Source organism: Lytechinus variegatus, chromosome 2 (genome assembly GCF_018143015.1).
Source record: "Lytechinus variegatus isolate NC3 chromosome 2, Lvar_3.0, whole genome shotgun sequence".
In the NCBI taxonomy this organism is placed as follows: Eukaryota; Metazoa; Echinodermata; class Echinoidea; order Temnopleuroida; family Toxopneustidae; genus Lytechinus; species Lytechinus variegatus.
In genome coordinates, this window is record NC_054741.1 from 63,291,388 (window position 1) to 63,312,263 (window position 20,876).

The window sequence follows — 20,876 nt, forward strand, 5'->3', positions numbered from 1 at the left end:
TTTAATGATATTTGACATGTATGGAAGATGTACATTTTTGTACATTTATTTATTTATTTAGAAAGAATCATGAATAAAATGTTCTGTTATTTTAATCAAGCACTATCTTAATAGCTTCGTATTTTTTAAAGAATAAGAGGACATAGAACAAGAGCAGGAAGAACAAGAGAGTTGAATTAAAATGACAATTTGTCATCGCTGACAAGTGTTGTATCATGAATCAGTGCACTAAATATGATGCAACAAATCTCGGCAACAGTAAGCAGCAGGGTGACCAGACGCCCCGTATTTCCCGGGATTGTCCCGTATTTTGCTCCTTTGTCCCGACAAACCCTTCCCGGGATGCCTATTTGTCCCGTATTTAAGAATATTGAACAAAATGTAGTTAATACATTAACAAGTGATGAATTTTCATCAAATAACCAAGAGATGAAGAAGCAGAGATAACAATGAAACTACATGTACTGTAATTTGGAGATGTAATCGGTGGAACAAATTATTGAGTTTTCATAACTAGATCGTGTTGTATGATGCCGCTATGTTTCATCTAATTTTTAAAGTTGACAATATTACACTTTGAAATTTTATTATCTAAAACATTTTAGTTTTTCAAAATTCTAAAAGTGTATTAAAAAGCACCAAATATGATTTTTGTTAGATGACTGGATTTTTTGTTTGCTTGAAGTTTGAACTTTTTTCCTCTTTCTTTCTTTTGTAACATTCTTTGTTCATCTTTATATCCTTCCTGCTTGCCCTTTTTTTGTTCCATCTATCTTTATTTCCGATCTTTTTTTCCTGAACCTTTCTCTCTCTCTCTCTCTGTTCATTTGTCTTTCTTTCCTTCTTTCTGTTACTTTCCTTTATTAAATTTCCATTTTTTATTTCCTGAATTCATTCTTTCTTTCCTTAAACTTTACTTTGCTTCCTTCTCCCTTTCTCTTTTTTTTCGTTCTTTCTCTCCTTCCATTATTTTCTCTTTCTTTCATTCTCTCTTCCCTTCATTCTTTCCTCCCTCTCTTTCCTCCTTTCTTTCATTATTTATTTTATATTTCCTTCTAATTCTTTTCCCTTATCATTTATTTCCCTTCCTTCCTTCATTCCGTCCTTGTTTTCCTTCCTTCCTTCCTGTTTTCTAATTTCTTTCTTCCAAAGAATGAAAGAAACATTTTTCTTTCCTTCATTCGTTCTTTCCACCCCTTTTTACTTTTTCCTTTCTCTCCTTTATTTTATCTTTCACACATTTATTCATCTTCCCTTCCTTTCTTTTTCTTTCTTTCTTTCTTTCTATATTCATTTCAAAGAATGAGGGAAACCTTTTCTCTCTTATTCTTTCTTTTATTCTAACTTTCTTTATTTTTTCTCTTCTTTTTCCCCTTCAGTTCGTTTTTTCTTTATTTCTTTTCAATTCATCTCTTTTCTTTTGTCTTTTCTTTCTCTCCTTCATTCTTTCGTTTACCCTCCCTTTCAATTCTTTATATTTTTCACAAGTCTAACAATGTGTATCTTTGTTGATCCTTTTTGTCGACTGTCCTGTATATCATTTTGTGAAATCTGGTCACCCTGGTAAGCAGTGTTCATACATGGTGAGAGAGACAAATCCCACCACTAATGTCGATTTGCATTTGTATACACTTCAAAGGTAAAGTGCCATTTGGTCTACACCCACTGTACCTTTTATTTGGTCTAATTACCATTCAGCCTATATTCACAATTTTGTCTCATTTCCAAGTAGGCTATTCCAATTTCATCTCATATCCTAACACCACTTAGTCTATGTAATAAGATGCACGATTTATGAACCAATTTTCATTTGAGAAATTGTGAAAAAAATAAGAAGATGAAGTGGCAAATAAACCATCTATCTGGACATTAGACTGAAAGCAGAGGTACTGGAACATCAAGACTCATACAATGAAAGTGGAGGGGCACTTATTGTTTGGCAGACAAAAGGTGCCCCTCCACTTTCTTTGTTCGAACCTGATGTTCCGCCGCCTCTGACCGAAAGTTGAGTATTAGGCCAAATGATGGTTGGACCAAAGTCACCAAACATTAATTGAACCTAATTGAGAGTAGATTGAGTGGATTTAGCTATGATGGGGCATGTTGCATCAAAGAAAAATGTTATAATCTCCAAAGTTTGGTACTGTAATTATACCAAAGTTATTCAAATTTATTTTTAATCCATTGCTTTGTAATGCTTCTTGATGTATAAAATCAGAATTGGACTTGTCTTTTAATGTAGTTTCAAAATGTTGGTCTGGGCACTTTTATGAAAATAATTTTGGATTTGACATGCACTTACAAGTTCTGTTACAGATTTATGGCGAAATCCCCCACCCCTCCCGGCTACATGTGGATAGGTTTCAATTACAATGGACCCTTTTGAACAAGTTTGCATGTGTGAAAACAAGAAATGAATATTAATAAAATACCAAGAGAAATTGGACAAAGATTAAGAAAATAACGAAAATGATTATGACAGAAAATAACTGAGCAATACGCGATCACACTTCCAAAACATATCCATACACTGTAAAAATAACAATGTTGATTTAACACCAGCCGGGTATCTATATTGAGAAACACCAGGGAAGTGTTGTAAACAACACCAGGCAAGAATTAAACCTATATTGCAGGTTTAACACTGTTTAGTGTTGTTCAAAGGCCATTGCTGTTGTTGTTCAAATCTGGTGTTGGCCTAAAGCCAATGGTGCTGTCTCAACACCTCTTGTCTTTTCCTATACAGAGCTGGTGTTAAATTAACACAAGTATTTTTGCGTGTATTCCCCACTTCTCTTTAAATCCTGAATGACGTACAATGTTTACAAAAACAATCCACACATATTGAGGAACAGATGTCAGTTTTAATTGAATTTCCTCCTTTGTTATAAAACATCTGAGGATATTGGGTGATTTCAACATTAGTACGATGTTGAAGTCTGGTGTTGGTGTTGTGACGACACCAACGACAGCCACAACACCAAACTTGAAGTCACACATTTACAGGACCTTACACTTTTTCCAGATTACTGATTTTCATCGTTACAGTTGGGGATATATTAAAGATTTTAATAACTTAACATGTTTTCAGGTTAAAGGACGCACCGTAGATTTAAATCATAGTTACAGATCACATAAACTATAAGCATACGGTACATTTCAATTTTTCATCGATTAAGATTAAATTCATCATTTTAAATATTTATATGATTCAAGTTAATACGAGCATGAGCCCAGCCACCATTCTTCCCAATTTGACATCTTTGGTTTTATAGCTGAATCTATGCTAGCTCCTTTCATTTCGTCATCGTACATTCGCTGGAAAATGGGGCATATGTTTTTTGTACCAAAAAGATCCGCCACGCTGACAGTGACCACCTTCCCTCGCTTCTTCCAATCGAAGAAGCGATTGTAGAGTTTATCGTTACTGTCTACAAGCTTGATATAGTCCGCCAGTTCCTGAACGGACCCAAAGTCACTGACGTGGATAAAGGAGTTTGGAGGGCCGACCCGTTCGTAGTCTTCGCGGGGTGGTCCGTCGACAATAGGCACCGTCCCGCTCGCAAGGCTCATGAAAAACTTTTCTGTGATGAAATCGCGACATCGACTGTTCTCCAGTGCAAGTGAAAACTTGTAAAATCTCAATTTCTCTAGACATCCCTCGGACTCTTCGCATGGCCTGTTCTCGGGGTCTGGGCATTCCCCGTACAGGTCAACTGGTACAAATTCTTTCAGTTCCTTGATAAAGCTGTCACGCTTCCAAGTCGCCGGTTGGCAATCTGCCGCGGGTGCGATCAGAATATTTGTTTTTTCTGCTGCCCAGTTTTGATCATCGTCTGCTTCTATTTCAGGGTTTGTGTCATTATAATAACCAAACCCAGCAGGAAAATCAGAATCTTGTCGATAAGTCATTGTGTAATCATAGGAGTCATTATTGTATTCTATTGGTGGCATAACACCGGGACGGGTCCTTGTGGGACTTTCTCGGCTGTAGAACAACCACTTTTGACCATGCGGGCGCGCAGAATGCATCTTATCCCACCCCCATTCCGCATCAGAAAAGAAAACCACTCCATCGCTCAGTTTGGTCGTCGAGAGGTTGGTGTTAGCTACGATGGATGCTTCGCAAGGAACACCTGGACACTGAAATCGGAAGGGCTCGTTTGAATAACCGTGAATCTTTGCATTTGTCCACAACTGAAGTTGCCTCGTGCACTTCGACGTCAGCAACGGCCTCTGAGCAAAGAACCTGGATCTTTTGTCTTTCGAGTGATATCCTTTGTCCGGCTTAGGCTCATTGGTTATCCAGATGACCAAACAGCCAATGAGAGAAAAGCAGATCATACTCACTGCAACGAATTTTCTCACCAACTTCCACATAATTTTCGACCACAACAGAATGGGACAGAATTGATGAATTTATACCTTGCCTTGGAAGGCCTTGTGAGCTCAATCTAGGGAAAAGGAAGAAAAGGAAAATACCTTGTGGTCAAAATAGCGACTGATGAAATACGCAGTTGAACCACCAATAATAATAGCCCCCTAGTCTCTCAGACGAGATATATCATATCCTTGTGATAGAAATGTTATATCGTGAAAATACGCATGTGTATTTACAAGAAATGTCATCATAATTGCTTCAGCTTGCTTCCCAAATCTTTTTGCATTTGCATTTTCCACCTTACCCATGCCCCCCCCCCCATGATCGAAAAAAATAAACACCTTTTCTGATCAAAGCAGTGTTATATTTCATCATGGATATGATATGATTTAATAGAAATTGATATTTTCAGTAAATTTACTCGCTGTAGTGAATCCTTTCCAAAATCATCTTGCCTCTTCCATTCTTGATGTTTAGGTCACTAGGCGGGGACAAGTAAGCACTTTCACACCAAAGTAATGCACATCATTTTTTATCCTTAGGGAACGTTGATCAATTCCGTTTCTGCAACAAAGGCAATTTAGACGGTTATTATTTTGAAATGAACTTATAGAATAACCCAAACGTGAGCTCTTTCAAATTTAATATATCCCGCGTGGGCTACAAAGGACTAGTGTATTATCTTGCTAGCAACTTCTGTAAAATATATGCCGAAGTATAAGAGAGCGATCATCTTCTTTCCGCGATCGTCGAACTTGGAGCTGGTAAACCCTGTCTTATATATAAAACGCCACTCGATTCCAGGGTAAGTGCGTACTTCTCAGAGGCCGCGGAACGGTTTCCAAGGGGGGGGGCTGAGCATGCAAAAATCACAATCATATGGTATTTTCTCGTTTTTGTACTCGGTTTTGGAAAAAACTGGGGGCTGAAGCCACCCCCCCCCCCCTTCCGCGGCCCCTGCTTCTCCCGATTTTGAGCTCACCACTACGATAGGCATAATAAATATTTGGAGGCAAGCAGGTTATAAAATTTGTACCGCCTAGAGAGAAAGGAAGTACGATACTTCTATTCATTTACGATGAAACTTATGGTATATCCCTGCACATCTAATATATGAGCCCAAGAAATTATACATCTCCCCATTCAAAAAAACACCGATATATCAGAGGTTTCCGCACCTCGCTTAAGAAGGAAAATCCCTTTGGCTCGCGTCTCTTCCATTTTTGCGTCATTTTCCTCCTAATACAGCTTTGTAATCTTAGACATGCAAGTGGTGAAGGTACTATATAGAGAATGAACATTACAGCATTTGGTTTAGAACTTGATGAAACTTATAATTCCCGCCACTTTGATATCACTGTAAAGCTATGCGTGGGAAGGAATGTATTCTCCCTGCAAGCTTGCCCTTCGGTTTTTGCGAGACATATCGTTTCTTTTTGCCACTATTTTTTGCAATCAGATCTGACTGCGGTTGAATCATTAATCTAGAATGCCTCTTATTTTCTGAAAAAAATGATAAAGCGCTGGATAATTTTCATTTTCATCTCGTCCGTATTTGTGCTTTTTTTTTGCATTCACATCATACGTACATTGCATATAAAGTTTGTATTCATTACCCCTGACCTCAGAACCTTCATGTTAGGAGGAAAATCAAGTTTTAAGTAAAAAAAAAGTTCAAAAGCGAATCCAACCCAAATAAAAAGATGTTTTTAGAGGAAAAAGAAAATTAAATTCTGACAAGTTGATGGATGAAAGTTGAATAAAATCGGACAAACAGTTAAGAATTTTATGAATATTAAAAAAAGTAAAAATAGGTAACCACTGTATACTCGTGGCCGGAGACTTCAAATTTGCCGCATTTGTGATGTCATAGTGATGTAAGGCAAGGTCTAATCTCAAAGCTTTTTTTTTTCAAAAGCTTTACTTCTATCTATATTTTTCTTCTATGAGGACATAAACGACATGTCTGGTTTATATTTAGATTAATTCACTGCCCCAGGGCAAAGGATACTTAGGAGAAAATCACAAAATCCTAGAAGTCCATGGCCTAAGGGAAAGTTGTCCTTGCCCCCTATATCATAATAAGCACACCCACATGGGCGGAAATCCCTGGGGGACAGGGGGGACGTCCCCCCCCCTACTCAAAATAGTAGAGGGGACACAATAACAAATGTCCCCCTACTATTTGTGGTCTTTTATGATGGTAAGAAATACATCATTCAAAATCGAAATAAAACATTATTTTAGGACGAGATGACTTTACTTTTGGGATGATAGGCCTTTTTTGGTCAAATTTTCCAGCCTCTTGTTCCCCCCTAGCTCTTGGGAGAGATTTCCGCCCCTGCCTATACCCAGATGCAAATTTGAAATAAATAGTCTTGGGGATAAACTTGTTTGTCCGGTTTCTTTCAAACTTTCACCACATTTTGTTTTTCTTACTTTTCTCTTTTCCAACACAACAATTGTGACTAATTTTTAATTCTACATGTAGTTACAGCTGAAATATTAAAATTATCAGTATTCACATAATTATAATTACAAAACCCCCCTAATTAAAAGAGACGAAATTGCAGAAATTTGGGCCTATATTAATAATAAGTTTTGGGCAAAAAAAGTCCCCGGTGGATATTCCTTCACTATTTTGCTATCAAATCGTTACATTTGTAAGCGAAACAAAATATTTCAAAAGTCAAGAGCATCATTTTTATGATATTTCCTTTCTTGTGAACGTTCAAATACTGAACTAGGTTTTTCTATATAACTTTTCATCTTTTCATCACTGGATACGTGCGTGGTGATCTAAATAATCCCGGCAAATAAAATCTTGACACTTAGCATGTTTTTTTATCACGACTTGCATGGTTCGATGATATAGTTCTGAAGTAACTTTCAGTCCTCCAAATTGGATATTGAGTAAAAAAAATTCTTCAACCAAGTTATTTCGACGAATGCGTTTTCCACATTCTGCCATTTTTAGGTATAGCCGGAATTTACTTCTGTGCATGTTGGCGAAATATAAATTATTATTGAGTAAGATCTACTTACATTCTCACTGCCTGCAATCGGCCCAGCTGATGAGAGTCTGTGCGTTCTGTTGAGCATACCAATTTCGATATTCTGCCTCCAAATCAGCTGGTAGACATCGCCTTATTTTAGCTCATCATGTACATCTACAGACCAAGGAGTATATCCATAGTCGAACCAAAGCCAGTCATACATACTGCCCAATTGGTTTACATACCATACATCAGTTGTGTACCCACAAAATATTTGCTTTGCGTGAGATAAGCTGGTTGCAAGATTTCACTTCACGTACGACCTGAAACTAGTTATACGATTACGTAACATAAGGAAGTATTGTGAAATGGAGAAAGTTTATCGTGTTTTTTGTATATTTGTTTGTTTTGGGTTTTAACTTTAGCATTGGGAGTTAAAAACTTTAGCATTGACGGCGATCTGGCCTTCCATTGACCTTCTTGCTTGTTCCAATTTAGTTTCATTATACTGTTTATTCGAAAAAGCTAAACGCCGCAGTCTCCATAACATAGACCGATGTATTTTTCACATTTTTTTTTACTAATTTTACTAATTTCTTATTATCGTGTCTCCTTCTCTATCTGTCTCTCCCCCTCCATCTCTTTCTACTTCTCCTCTCACTCCCTCCACTCTCTCCATCAAGATTTCCCTTCCCTATTCAATTTATTATAATTAAAAAAGACTGTTCCTTTAATTGCATATTAAGCTATTTTAAGCCTTATTTACTTACCGAATGACATACACCGACGATCAATGGAGAGTGAGTCCACAATGCGGAAGATAATGGGAGTGTAATAAAAAAAACTATGTAGCCTGAAGGGTGGTCTATATGAAAGATTCTTTACAAGAATTGGGTAAGAGGGCCGAGGAGGGGTGTACGTGAGAGAGGAGGAAAGGGGAAGAGGAGAAGAGAGTGATAAAAATAAACTAACTTTTTCTAGCTGGGATTTCTCCGGGGGGGGCAGTCAAATATATTGTGTACGTGACCAAAAAATGCGTTTAAATGGGTGGGTTTTTTTCAGTTTTGAAAGATATAGTCATTCGCGGGGTCAAACGTATAGGGTATGTTTTATTTTCAAAAGCTTTTCCCGGAGCTTTTTCCTCCTCGTTTCTGAAAAGTGTTCGGGCTCTTCCCGATCATAAAGCAACGGCCCTGGTACCCGAGCCCTGGGAACGGGCCTTGGAAACGGCGGGAAAACTTGCTTAGGGGCCAGTATGTGTGAATAGACCCCAAGGGTTGTTTAGGGGGTTATTTTGCACACAGAGAAACATAGTTTAGGGGGTGTTTAGAAATAAAAATAGGATAGAAGTAGAACTTGAACCTGTTCACATTCGTTTAGTATGGATGGGCATGTGAATACTGCTGAAGGTTTGAGGAAAATCCATTAAAGATTAAGGAAGTTATTAAAATCTTAAGTTTTGGATTTGTGACGTCATAAACGAGCATCTGTCCCATGCTATGCATTATAAAATGCGTGAATTTCAAATTTTTAATGGTTCGTGATAACTTATTTTGTTTTCTTTTTAGGAAGGGGTGTGAAATGATTTGTCTAGAGATGTGCTGAATGCCACAATAAAAACTATTATCAATTTTTCTGAGAAAATGAAATTTCATTGTTTTTTATTACCATTCGATATGTAAGAAAGCTGATTGCAATTACGTCATAAATCAAATGATTCTAAAATTCTAATAAGTTTTTTATTCTTCTTAATACGTCATCTTTAAAATGGGAGGCTTTTGATTTCGAATGAATGACAGAGTTACCTTTTTCCGTTTTCTTCTTCTTCCTCCTCTTCATTAGTACTTCTCTCTTTTTCTCTTCTCTCTTCCATCAATGTATACGTTGTATAAGCTTAGGGAGAGAGAATATGGTTGCGTTGTGCCATATGGCAGTGCAGATTCCAATGTTCTTTTTTTTTATTCTGTATAAGTTATACTTGCGGGGGCTTGCCTGGGTCATTTTTTTTGGGGGGGCGCCTATATGGTGGGGCTGGGGAGGATTGGATGGGGATCGGAGGGGACGTAAAGGACAAGGATATTTTTTATGTGTGTGTGGGATTGGTTTTCTTTATTTTTATTTGTTAAGTTTCTTTCAGTGAATTGGATAAATGAATGGACCAGTTTAATTGATTTAAATCTTTATATTTTCATTTAGGTTTTATTTCCACAAATCCGTTATGTTACAAAACTTTGATAACTTACAAGCTGAGCAACCACTACACACGTAGACTATATAAGTAAAAATAGCAAGCATATGCATATACATAAAACGGAAAAGTGGAGGAAACCTTAGAAGCAGAATGCTTGTAGATAAGGTTCCTTTTTTATATACATTAACTACTTAATAAAAATACACGTGACGACATTTTATCAATTAAATTACCCCTACAAAAACAACAACTGGGCGTTGTGGCGTGCGCCTGTTACAATCCAAGCTGTGGGAAAGTTACAAATTGATGCAGAGGTTCGAGGTTCGAGCCCTGATCACGTCTTTTGGATGGTGACGTCAAAGGTCGGTCCCCGGGGGGCCACTTCCATTCACGAGTGGATACCATGCGCGACCATGGGGTCTCGAAAAGCACCCTAAACACGTAATTTTCATATTTTGAAAATGCACCCCTAAACAAGTATTGGCGTGTGAAACCATACCCTTAACAAGTATTGGAAACAAAACGATGCTCTTGGCAAATATTCCCAGAAATGAACCCCTAAACAAGTACAGGAATGTTTTATTGTTACGGGTCCTTCGGTCGTCGGCTTTACCTTATTTGGTTTAGTACGACCCCACCGTCTACACCTCGCGCAAATCGGACTCTAAACACGAAGTGTTGGGGCAAACAGGACATTCTTTATAAAATATTTTAAGTTTGTTTTATGATCCCCGCAAATTCGACCCTAAACACGTAATTTTCCTAGAGAAATAGATACCCTTTTTTCATTATTTTTGTGTTTTTGACACCCTTATCACGTTACGTACGTAACGTGCCCTATCGTGAAAAAGACATCCTTTTTACGTGTTTTTTTGGTCGCGCATGGTATCCACTCGTCAATGTAAGTGGTCCCCCCCCGGGGGGTCGGTCCAGACGTAAATAATCATATCTGATTGATACATGTCTGACAAAACTCAAATACACAGACACACACAACACAACACAGAATCGTGACAAAAAACAAAGAAAGAAATAAAAGAACAAAAGAAATAAAGTAAGCAGCTGCCATCCAACAGAATTTTAGAAACTTCTGGATAATTAGCTCTGTGGACAAAAATGCAATAGAGCATGCCAATAAATAGCAATTTCAGTTTGTTTCATTATATCGAAGAAGAAGCTTTGCTTTCTAGTGATGTTTGAATATAATTTTGTTGTTGTTGTTCATTTCCTTAGTACTGTTCTCAACCTATATAATATATGCAAGTGAAAGAATAAAGACTGTCGATCGGGTAGGGTAAGTATGCAAATGTTGATTCCTTTGGAATAGTGATGTAAAAGCATGAGGAAGAGCATTTGAGTTCAAATGAAACACGGATAAGCACCCTAAAAAGAAATTATATAATTCAGAAGTGCACCTTTAATATTTTATTGTTGAATCTATAGATTTGTGTACATGTTTATGAATTATTTATTTTACTGGTTCCTTGATGTATCATGAGGTTAATTGTCAGTTTATTTTTGTATTTCAGTGCTGGTTGTAAATGTAACTGAAAGAATTGATTAAAAACACACTAAGGGTGGGAGGGAGAACATCACTGTTTTTATCATTGCATTTTTTTTCTCTCTTGTCATTTCATAATACATCATGTATATTTGAAACTCATGTTGTCAGTATTAATTTCCGGTATCTTTAAAGTTCGATGTATGTTTGTATGGTATATGGATTTATGTTTCAAGTAATTTGTACAACTTTTTCATGAAATTTGAATGTGTATTTTGATTTGAGAGAAGTATAAAACATCCTATCTGATCTGCTCTCCAACATTAGACAAAAGAGGGCGTTTTCTTATACACGTAATTGACAAGTAGTTGAGGAGGACATCCCAGAGCAGAGCAGAGTCAGAGATTGATGCCTGAAATTTTTCTTTTTCCCCTGTAGTTTGGCTAGAATTAAGGTCAGTTTTCAATTCACATTTCATTTTTGCATATATTATAAAATGATATCATAAACGAGATAGAGCAATTTATATCTCAGGATAGTTATGTAAGCACGAAAAAGAATGGGCTGCTACTTTAAAGAGACTTTATAGCTTAGCATGCTTAGTCGACTGTACGGTACGGTACACTAACGTTACTGGGCCGGCGCCGGGAGAGCGTCGGCGGTGAAGAAGGTGCTGTGCAGTGCAGCGACGGGCAGCCAAAGACCAAAAGCTTCAGTCTGTATGGCAGTGTATCTAGTCTGGAGGCTTCTAGAGAGTAAAAGTGGGAAAGCTAAAGAGTTCCAGGCCAAATCGTGGTTTTGGGAACCACTCGAGCTCTGCGATTTGTAAATTGTATACGCGCATTTTTTTATGACAACTTCAAGTGTGCGTACTGATACAAATCGACAAGCTCGACAGTTGTGACTTGTGTACAAAGTGAATGGAGGAGAAAATAGGAAATATGGTTTATAATTCATGCAACATCATGATCAGTCTCAAAATTGGTGATTTAGAGCCAACAGGGACTGAGTTCCTCACATGTATAAATTATTCGCTGCCCATTTCAAAACATGGCATGTGCATGCACAAGGGCAGGCACAACGAACAATTGTGTACAACGTACATTTTTGCTTATTACATGACGTCATCCAGCCCCTGCCGAGAACCAATTTATGAATGAAAATATAGTAAGCATGCGCAGTGCAAGCCTTTTATTTCCCCACACAGAATTCCACCAAAACAAGTGTGCAATTCTCTATCACCTCGTACCAAAATCGACCTAGAATTTCACTTTCCCGTATTTTATATGAATTATGAAAGGTATTCTCGGAGGATCTATTTTCTCACCGATACTGCACAGGTAAGCAAATTTCGATTACTTCTTGCTTTTCCGTCAAAATCTTACGAATTAGCGTCTATATGCCATCGTGTTCGTTGGAATTTGTAGAGTCTATCGCAACGTGCACAAAGTCAATTGGCTTCCGGGTTTCGGAGCGTCGCGTGAATATGTATGAAATTGCAGAGTTTCGATAATTTTCGATCGATACCGGAGCGATCCGATCACGAACCAAAACTATTTACGGCGTACACAACGTGACTGGATATCGTTATCGCTATCGATACTTCCGCACGCAGTCCGAAGGAATTATTTTTGGGACCACGTGGTCATGACGTGATCTGCGCGATTGACCAATCAGCGGTCTTCGAATCGCTGTGCGGAGACGATCTATCCGTTGTACACAGTCTATGGACAATTGTTCGTTGTGCGAGGGTCTGAGCGTGGAGCTTCACATATGCCATGTTTGAAATCGTCAGCGAATTATTTACGCGTGAGGAACTCCATGTTGGCTATAGTATAAATCACCAATTTTTGAGACTAATATTAGGATGGAAAAGAAGTGAAACTTTTTGTAAAATAAGAATATTAGTTTTTTTAAATTGAAAATTTGTGATGTTGCATGAATTTTATATTCCCCCCCCCCCCATAAAATCCCACCTTTGTCACTCTGAATATCAGAGCACGTTCACAGGCTCATTGTTCGTGTAGGTGGAGCGTAGTGTAGCGGAAGTGGAGTGGAGCCTGCACAAAGATAACACACACCATACTTTTTCCCACGGTGTGTATCCTACATGTATTGCCGGACACCTTTATTTCAATGCTTTAAAAATAACATTTAATAGCAAGAGTTCCATTAGACAGGAATAACCGTTTCTGGGGATTTATTCAACAATTTCTGACATTTTACTATCATCCCCATTCACCGACGGTAGTGTGTTAGTGTGAGCTCGCATGTGTTATCACATCCTCCCTTTTGTCGATTAACTGTCCAGACTTCGATGTGATTTTTTACATCGAATTTACACTCTAAGGATTTATCAACTACAAGATATCAATTTATAATTTATAATCAAAGAATAAATGTCAAAGAAATGTATCAAAAGGTATGAAAAAGGTACTTTACCAATGTTTTCTTGCAACTTGGACACCAGAATCACTCCCAAAATAGCAGCCAAAATTACAAACAAACGGAGAGTGCATCGACAATTTACGAATGTGATATTGATATTGCTTTCGATACTAATTGGGCGATCTGCTCCACATGCGAGCTAAACCGCTACGATCACAGGTAGCAGACGACATTCGATATATCGAGACATTAAAAAGTTAACGATAATGACGTCATTCAAGATGGCAACTTGCAAGAAAAACCGTCAGCTCAGGTGAAAATGTCTTAGATGAAAGATTTCTCGACCATCCAGAGGATTTTTATCAATAACTCCGGTCCAAGGTACGCAATTACTTATATTTCCCTGATAATGGAAACCATGAAACTGTAAATTTCGCTTAAAAAACAGTTTTGAATTGCGACCTATAAAACATTAGTTCACTTATACGTTGGCTGTACGTACGGGCCTCCAAGCTCTTCAGTCTATGTATCGGTGAGTGGAGCCAACGTAGTTCAGTGGAACAACCAAAATACAGAGACTGAAGCTTTTGGTCTAGAGTTCCATATGCCCCCCACTGAAATTAAAAATAAAAACATGGAGAAGGTTTAGAATAATATATCTAGCCATAATAAAGAACGTATATGATGGGAGAGTTGAAATACATACCAAAATATGGCTTTATTCCGTCAAATTTCGAGCAGGATCGAGTGCATGTAATTGTCCATAGACATCGGTTTATTTAGTCAGTAAAGGGTCTGTGAGTCTAGACTAGTTGAACTATCGGCTGATAATCGTTAAAATACCCTTTCCGGTTTCAGCGCTTCTCGCTAGCATAGCGGGAAGAGGTCTTGACTGCAGATAAAACGGGGTGAGTTCGCATCCCAACTAAGGTAAGCAACAGTAAAAAAAAATGATAGAAAAATCTGAGATGAACGAACCGGATGTCTTAACAATCGTTATTTCTGGTGGGGGTGCATATGGAACTCTTTCCATAACATCTAGAGGAATAGACAGCTGGCAACATTTGTTTATGATACCTGGACTTTTATTGCTTGCCCATTGGCCTATCTTAAGAGTATACTAAACTCTTGCTCATTTTGTCCATTTTAAACACTATTTTTAGCTCATTTCTTTCATAGATTTGCTCTCTAATGTAATCAATCATATGAATTTCACCCACACCGGGCATCATAAACAGCTCTATTTTGGATTTGAGTTTGTCTTTCACTTGGTTAGACTCCGTCTTAATGTACGTTTGATATGGATAGCAATCAATATTTTGCAAACGTGCAACTACATCCATGTATACGTTTAGCTGCACGTTTGCATGAAATGCATGAACATTGCTTTACTGATCACACCAACTCAAATTTTTTCTTCAGATTAAGACATTTTTTTCACTTTTTTTCTCCAACAGTATATGCACCGCAGTTTTAAGAGTATTCAACAAGACGTCTTGATGACAAGCACATTCAGATATTCTTGATAATGCATCTCACAGCCTGGATGTAGCCCACAGTATCGTCAGGTCCTTCTAATTCAGTAGCATAAACACAGAAGTTCCAGCAGACCAGTATGACCTCGTAGTCTCCATTATTTCTAAATGATGCAACTTTTCTGAGAGGCAGGTTTTACTTTCCACAAGATAGATTCAAAGTCCTTGAAGAATACATTTCTTGAAATACATACTATCTCCACCATGGCAAGCAACAGTACAGAGGACAATAACCAGAAGCCCAGCAATGGGGAATCAGCATCGGCAGAGGATCCAAGTAGCCAAGAGAGCTTGTTTGAGTGCAACATATGTCTTGATACTGCCAAAGATGCTGTTGTCAGTAGATGTGGTCATTTATTCTGGTGAGTCGAAAGTCTTTTCACAAATATACTTGATGATGGGCAATTTGAGCTTGACATGATGAGAGATTTGATACTTTCTTACAAAGAGGGGGAGTTATTTCTCAGGTCCTTCAGGAAAGCATTACAAATATGGCATCGTACATGTAGGCCTACATGTATGCAGTGTCAAAATCAAACATAGCACCTGTTCAAACTACGGGCCATCATGTTAAACTAAATGTTGTTCGTGAATTGTGCCTTTTAGTAATTTCATTACAAATAGAGCAAAGACAACAAACATCCACGTATGCATGCCCTCTTAAAAATCCAATTGTTATCAATTAAATTATTATCTATTTTAAAAATATGTCAAAAGAATTAAGTCCATTACAAATAATACATACGCTGTATGTGCATAACAATAACAACTGCTTCCTTGTCTTTTCTCCCTTATTTATGAACATTTAGTTGGCCTTGTTTATACCAGTGGCTTGAAACCAGACCAAACAGACAGGTATGTCCAGTATGCAAAGCAGGTATTAGCAGAGATAAGGTTATTCCATTATACGGCAGGGGAAGTACAAATCAAAAAGATCCCAGGTAAGTGACATTTGCTCTTTATTTAGAAAAAAATTAGAATTCAATTATAATTGTAAGTTGTAATGCACCAATTAAGTGACATGTCCGATTCAAATCTTTGGTATTCTTCTTTTACAAGGGCATCACAGCTTGATGGAATGACTATGTCAGTAACTTGCACTTGTTCAGGGTAAAGATGGTTTGATCGTATGAGATTAAAACACTTTGACTATACACCACACTTTAGAGTCAATATGAAAATAACCATAGAAGGGGAACCAAGTTCATATTTTTTCACATTCTTTCATTGCATTCACAGAGAAAAGATGCCACCCAGACCACAGGGAGAAAGACATGAACCAGAGACACAAGGGGTAAGTGATTTCTGCCGGGGGCTATTTCATAAACTTGGCAGTGAAGTTATGCACAATATTATTAATGATTACAGTAAGGCAGGCCAATTGTTTGTCTTCTGTACATTAGTTGTTAAAGTTGAAAATTGAGTTTCTGAGTACATTTGACTATCAACACAATTTTTAGGGCAAGATATACTTTTCGTTAAATGAAATGCAGTCATAGTATGCAAAGACGTCATTCAAAAGTTTTGGGTCACTTTAGCACTTCATGTTCCATTTACTTCTCAAAGTTATGTGTAGCTTTTATAAACAGCTTTATGACATACTTTATCTCTCCTTGTGAGTTGCAATTTGGGACTTTTTCCTGTGAGATAACTCGTTGTAACTTGTGTATTTACAACTTCTTTTTTAAAAGTCGCCGGCCATATTATTATAGGTTGTCTGAGTAGGTGAGAGCTCTGTAACAAGCATGTAATTTAACCCCAAATTGCTGGAGTTGGTGGAAAATGCACTCACTACACCACTTCATGTCTTTTTTTTTCATAAGTCATTTGTAACTTCTGAGACCAAATTTGCAACATCAGCACATGCAATTAAGAATTCATGCATCATTTTGCTATTGCATGTCAGACCAAAGTATTGTTCATTTAAAGTTGTGTCATATACATAATACATTTCTTTCATTAAACGATTTCTTTGATTAAATCTAATTGGAACCGATTATTCCCTGTAGAAATTCTAGTAAAATACTTAGAGTAATTTTCTGTAATCAATTGGTTAAAACAGTTCTGTGGTGCGCTATACAATCTGTGCTTTAGAATTCTCTTATAGCAAGAATATTAACCAAGTTTGTAAACTTGATGTACCTCAGGAATTCCATTCAACTTTTTTGTTCATTTAAAGTTCATCAGTAGAGATGCAATTATCCATACATAATTTTACCTAGGATTTCGAAGATATAAAATGATATATTTTTGTGTGTGTTTTTTTCTTAATTTTGAATAATAAAAATCATTACATAATAAATTGTAAAAATTTCATCTTAAAATGATTTCTAATATATCCTCATTTGTATTCACTTTAACAGCCATTCCAGGGTTTTGGTTTTGGAGATGGTGGTTTTCACATGTCCTTTGGTATCGGTGCCTTTCCTTTTGGTTTCTTTGCATCAACATTCAATCTAGGTGATGGCCGAGTAGGACATCCACGTAAGTATCAAGAAAGTCTTTTAAACCTAAATTACAGAAGTTGCAGTAAAACATTGATTTCGTGAGAAAGTCTGTAAAACCAAGGTTAAGTATTACTATATCATCGTCGATCTAGATCTGGTACAGTTACATAAACTGCACTTTGTGAAATCATAAAATCTAAGCTGAAAAACAATCACACTGAAGATCGCCAATACAGATAGGCACACATGGGACAGTGTATATCATATTGTTGGAAGAAAGACCCGACGGAAGTGCCCGAATCCGCGCTTATTTCTCAGCAATTACACAATATCTTCCAGAATCCTTTGGCACATATTTTTTATTCATATGAAAAGACACTTTGGTAGTCATTATATTGGATTCTGTAAAAAGCCATTTTTAGATCATTACTACAACTGGCATTTATCTTTAATAATGCTGTTCCATGTTAATTTGTGAACACTTATGTGATTTTGTCATTGACTTGACCAGTCAACAGCATGGTTCTTGTGTTACTTTACAGTTCATAGACTATTAAAAGAAAAATTATGACCTCAATGGATTTTTATAGTGTTGATTGATAGGATCAATTTTTATTCTTGTCAGACGGGTTTCCGGGCCAATTGTAAAGGACCTTCAATTATAACATTTTCATCGATGGTAACTGAAAACATTTCTAAGCCATATTTTTGAATGGCTATTGAATGATGGGCCAAAAGTATTTAACATTGTAGTCATCACAAAACGTTTGTCCTGAATATTTCTTCTCTTAACATATTGTTTTTTATATGTACACCTAATTTTCAAGTATGAATCATTCACAAACAAATAACATTGTTAAATTTATAGCACAGTATATCTTTCAACAAATTTGTGTTTAACAAAATTACTTTATATGGGTTTTTTGTGTGTTTTTTTTTTTACATTTCTGAGTGAAAACTTGTTTCACCTGTCATATTTTGCATTATCACTTTACAAAAGCCACAGGAGTAATTTAGGGGGATCTGTGAATGTTTATTCCTGTCATTTTAATCCTTCTTACCTACCCTGATGCATTACAGTTTTCATTTCTATTTGATTCTCTTTAATTGAACCTTGAAAGATCCATGATATAATTATATTCCAACCCTACCTCAAGATTATAAGACGTTTTACAGATGATCATTAAAGTTTTTTTTTAACTCTCCTTCATTCACTCCATCACCTCTCTCCCTCCTCTCCCTTGCCCCTATTCGTGTCTCTCTCTTTCCCTCCCTCTTTTTTTTTCTTTCTTGTTGGCTTTGTTCTTACAGCTCGTCCACAAGTTCCTAGCAATCCCGAAGAGCAGTTTTTATCCAAAGTGTTCCTGTGGGTAGCATTTCTCTTTGTATTCTGGTTGCTAGTAGCCTGATGCTGGTCAAGACCGAGTTAGATCAAACTACTGCTTTTTTGCAACCAGGGCCCTGTTTCACCAAACAATGTCAACTTCCACAATCTGCTGTTAAAAGCTACTGAAAGTAGTCTGTTGATTGGCCGAGAGCCATTTGTCATATGGTATTCTAGCATTTTGTGAACTATGAAACAGAGCCCTGGCGTTAAACAAGCCAAGCATTCTTCAGGGATTCATGCGATGGTTGATGATAATCTATTGGGACTTCAGTAGTAAAATGTTTATATTTTCAAAAGTGATTGGATGGACAATTGTGTAAGTGTTAAACTTGGTGCTTAATTCTGCACTTTATTCTGCAAAAAAATGCACTATTGTAGAGATAGCTTCAACACCTTGTGACATCAGTCTGAGCACCAACTTTGAAAATCATACTTTAATTCACTGATTGCATCCAAATGTTGAGGTTGCCCTTCAAGAACCTTGCTTAATAGTACTGAATAGTGTGCAGTGCTCTTTAGGATCTGTCACACCGTTCCGCGCAATCCTTGTGGATGAGTTGTGGATGGTTGCCCACAGCTCACCCTATAAAATGTTTTGAGCATGTTCAAAACTTTTTTGCGTGCAAACCAGACTTGCGTGCGCTTGTGGACAATTGCATGTGAGATAAAGATACGTGCGAGGTACTGTCTATGCGGATAGAAAAAAGTCACTCACAAGTCACACGCAAGGCTTGCACGGAACAGTATGACGGGGCCTTCACACATGCTTTAATGAGCATTTAGAGATTCTTTGTAAAGATCACATTCTCTTGTGCATCAGTGGTATAAATATCTTTGTAATCCAAACCTGTGTACCTTTAGGAGAATCCATACATGGAACCAGGAGGTTGGCACAGGGCAAGTGACCTCACTTTCCCCCATTTTTCCTTCACTTTTCTCAGAAATGCCCTTCTCTATAAATTTGTAATCATCTTTATTCTAAAAAACAACTCCCGTTTGAAGGGCATTTTCAATGTGCCCAGTCATTTGTGTAACCTGCATTTCACCCCTGGAAGAACAAAACACACAAGGCCATTTACACTACGATCTTTGTAGATTATATACATTAAGAAAGTCATTCTGACTTCCTGTATGCAGGTTGAGAGCAAAATGCAGGTCTCTGGCCTTATTTTTACCAATGGAATTTTTTTTCAAACCACTTTTCCAGTCTCTCTCAAAAAAAAAATTGATTAAAAAGAGTATTTAATTACCAAGTTTACTCTCACCCTCCTGCACCAAAAGTATATGTACAGGTGTCACTGCCCATGCACAATTCAGTTACAATGGCTCAAGTGACAATTGCTTCGATGGAAATTCCACACCGTAATGGGAGGACTAACTTCAACCCTGGATTAGCACTATTCCCTATCCTAAACCTAATATAAACCCTATGCAACCCCACATCTTAGACACAATAAGACCTGGAGCAATTCTTGCAAGAGCTATTTCGTGTCGCCCACTGTCCAGTCAGACATTTGAAGGGCGCCCTCAATCATCATGATGAGAGTACATCTGCCCTTTGGTGACATAGCGATTAGCATGAACAACAGCACACACAGACCATTACTCAGATTTGATTTTGAAATCGATAAAAGTCCCCTGAAGATGCATGTACCCGATTCTATTGAGGGCAGACTCGGAGAGAAAAAGGGTTCCTTGATGAACTGATTATTATGATGACAGATTGTTTGCATTTATCAAACTTACATGCCATAGTTTGACTGTAAATATATGGTTTATACATTTCCATGTATGTTTGACTGTCGACATGCATATGGTCGTGGTAAATAATGTTGCAATAGTTTTCAGTGAGATGGTGATATCAAATTATTTTAAAAATTCCCCAAGCATGTTTAATCTTTTATGGCTTGGTTGCTCTACTAGTTCGTTCAAGAGAGCAGTAGGGTGTTATCGTTTGGTGTCCCCGTCTACTGCTCATTTGTGTCAATGTAGAAGATCGGTCTCTTTGACAGGGAGTAAAATTATTTAGATCATACTGTGACGCGTACAG

General features: G+C 37.3%; 2 protein-coding genes across 2 annotated transcripts; one reads left to right on the forward strand and one right to left on the reverse strand.

The window, feature by feature from the left end:
- Positions 1-3,053: 3,053 nt before the first annotated feature.
- On the reverse strand, positions 3,054-7,649 carry LOC121409576 (4-galactosyl-N-acetylglucosaminide 3-alpha-L-fucosyltransferase 9-like). Its single transcript, XM_041601489.1, has 2 exons — positions 7,427-7,649; positions 3,054-4,454 (listed from the first exon to the last, which is right to left on the reverse strand). Exon 2 carries the CDS (start codon positions 4,378-4,380, stop codon positions 3,217-3,219), a length of 1,164 nt encoding a protein of 387 aa, XP_041457423.1. The 5' UTR covers positions 4,381-4,454; positions 7,427-7,649; the 3' UTR covers positions 3,054-3,216.
- Positions 7,650-11,436: 3,787 nt separating this feature from the next.
- LOC121408598 (E3 ubiquitin-protein ligase RNF185-like) lies at positions 11,437-20,500 on the forward strand. The gene is made up of 6 exons (XM_041600119.1): positions 11,437-11,523; positions 14,915-15,354; positions 15,802-15,933; positions 16,232-16,286; positions 17,356-17,476; positions 18,751-20,500. Exons 2-6 carry the CDS (start codon positions 15,197-15,199, stop codon positions 18,846-18,848), a joined length of 564 nt encoding a protein of 187 aa, XP_041456053.1. The 5' UTR covers positions 11,437-11,523; positions 14,915-15,196; the 3' UTR covers positions 18,849-20,500.
- Positions 20,501-20,876: the final 376 nt, after the last annotated feature.

Excerpts from the sequence above, each read along its gene's own strand:
- LOC121408598 (XM_041600119.1), top strand. The coding sequence starts at position 15,197 with ATGGCAAGCAACAGTACAGAGGACAATAACCAGAAGCCCAGCAATGGG. Across the intron at positions 16,287-17,355 it reads ATGAACCAGAGACACAAGGG|CCATTCCAGGGTTTTGGTTT; the intron begins GTAAGTGATTTC and ends TCACTTTAACAG. Across the intron at positions 17,477-18,750 it reads TGGCCGAGTAGGACATCCAC|CTCGTCCACAAGTTCCTAGC; the intron begins GTAAGTATCAAG and ends TTGTTCTTACAG.
- LOC121409576 (XM_041601489.1), bottom strand. The coding sequence starts at position 4,380 with ATGTGGAAGTTGGTGAGAAAATTCGTTGCAGTGAGTATGATCTGCTTT.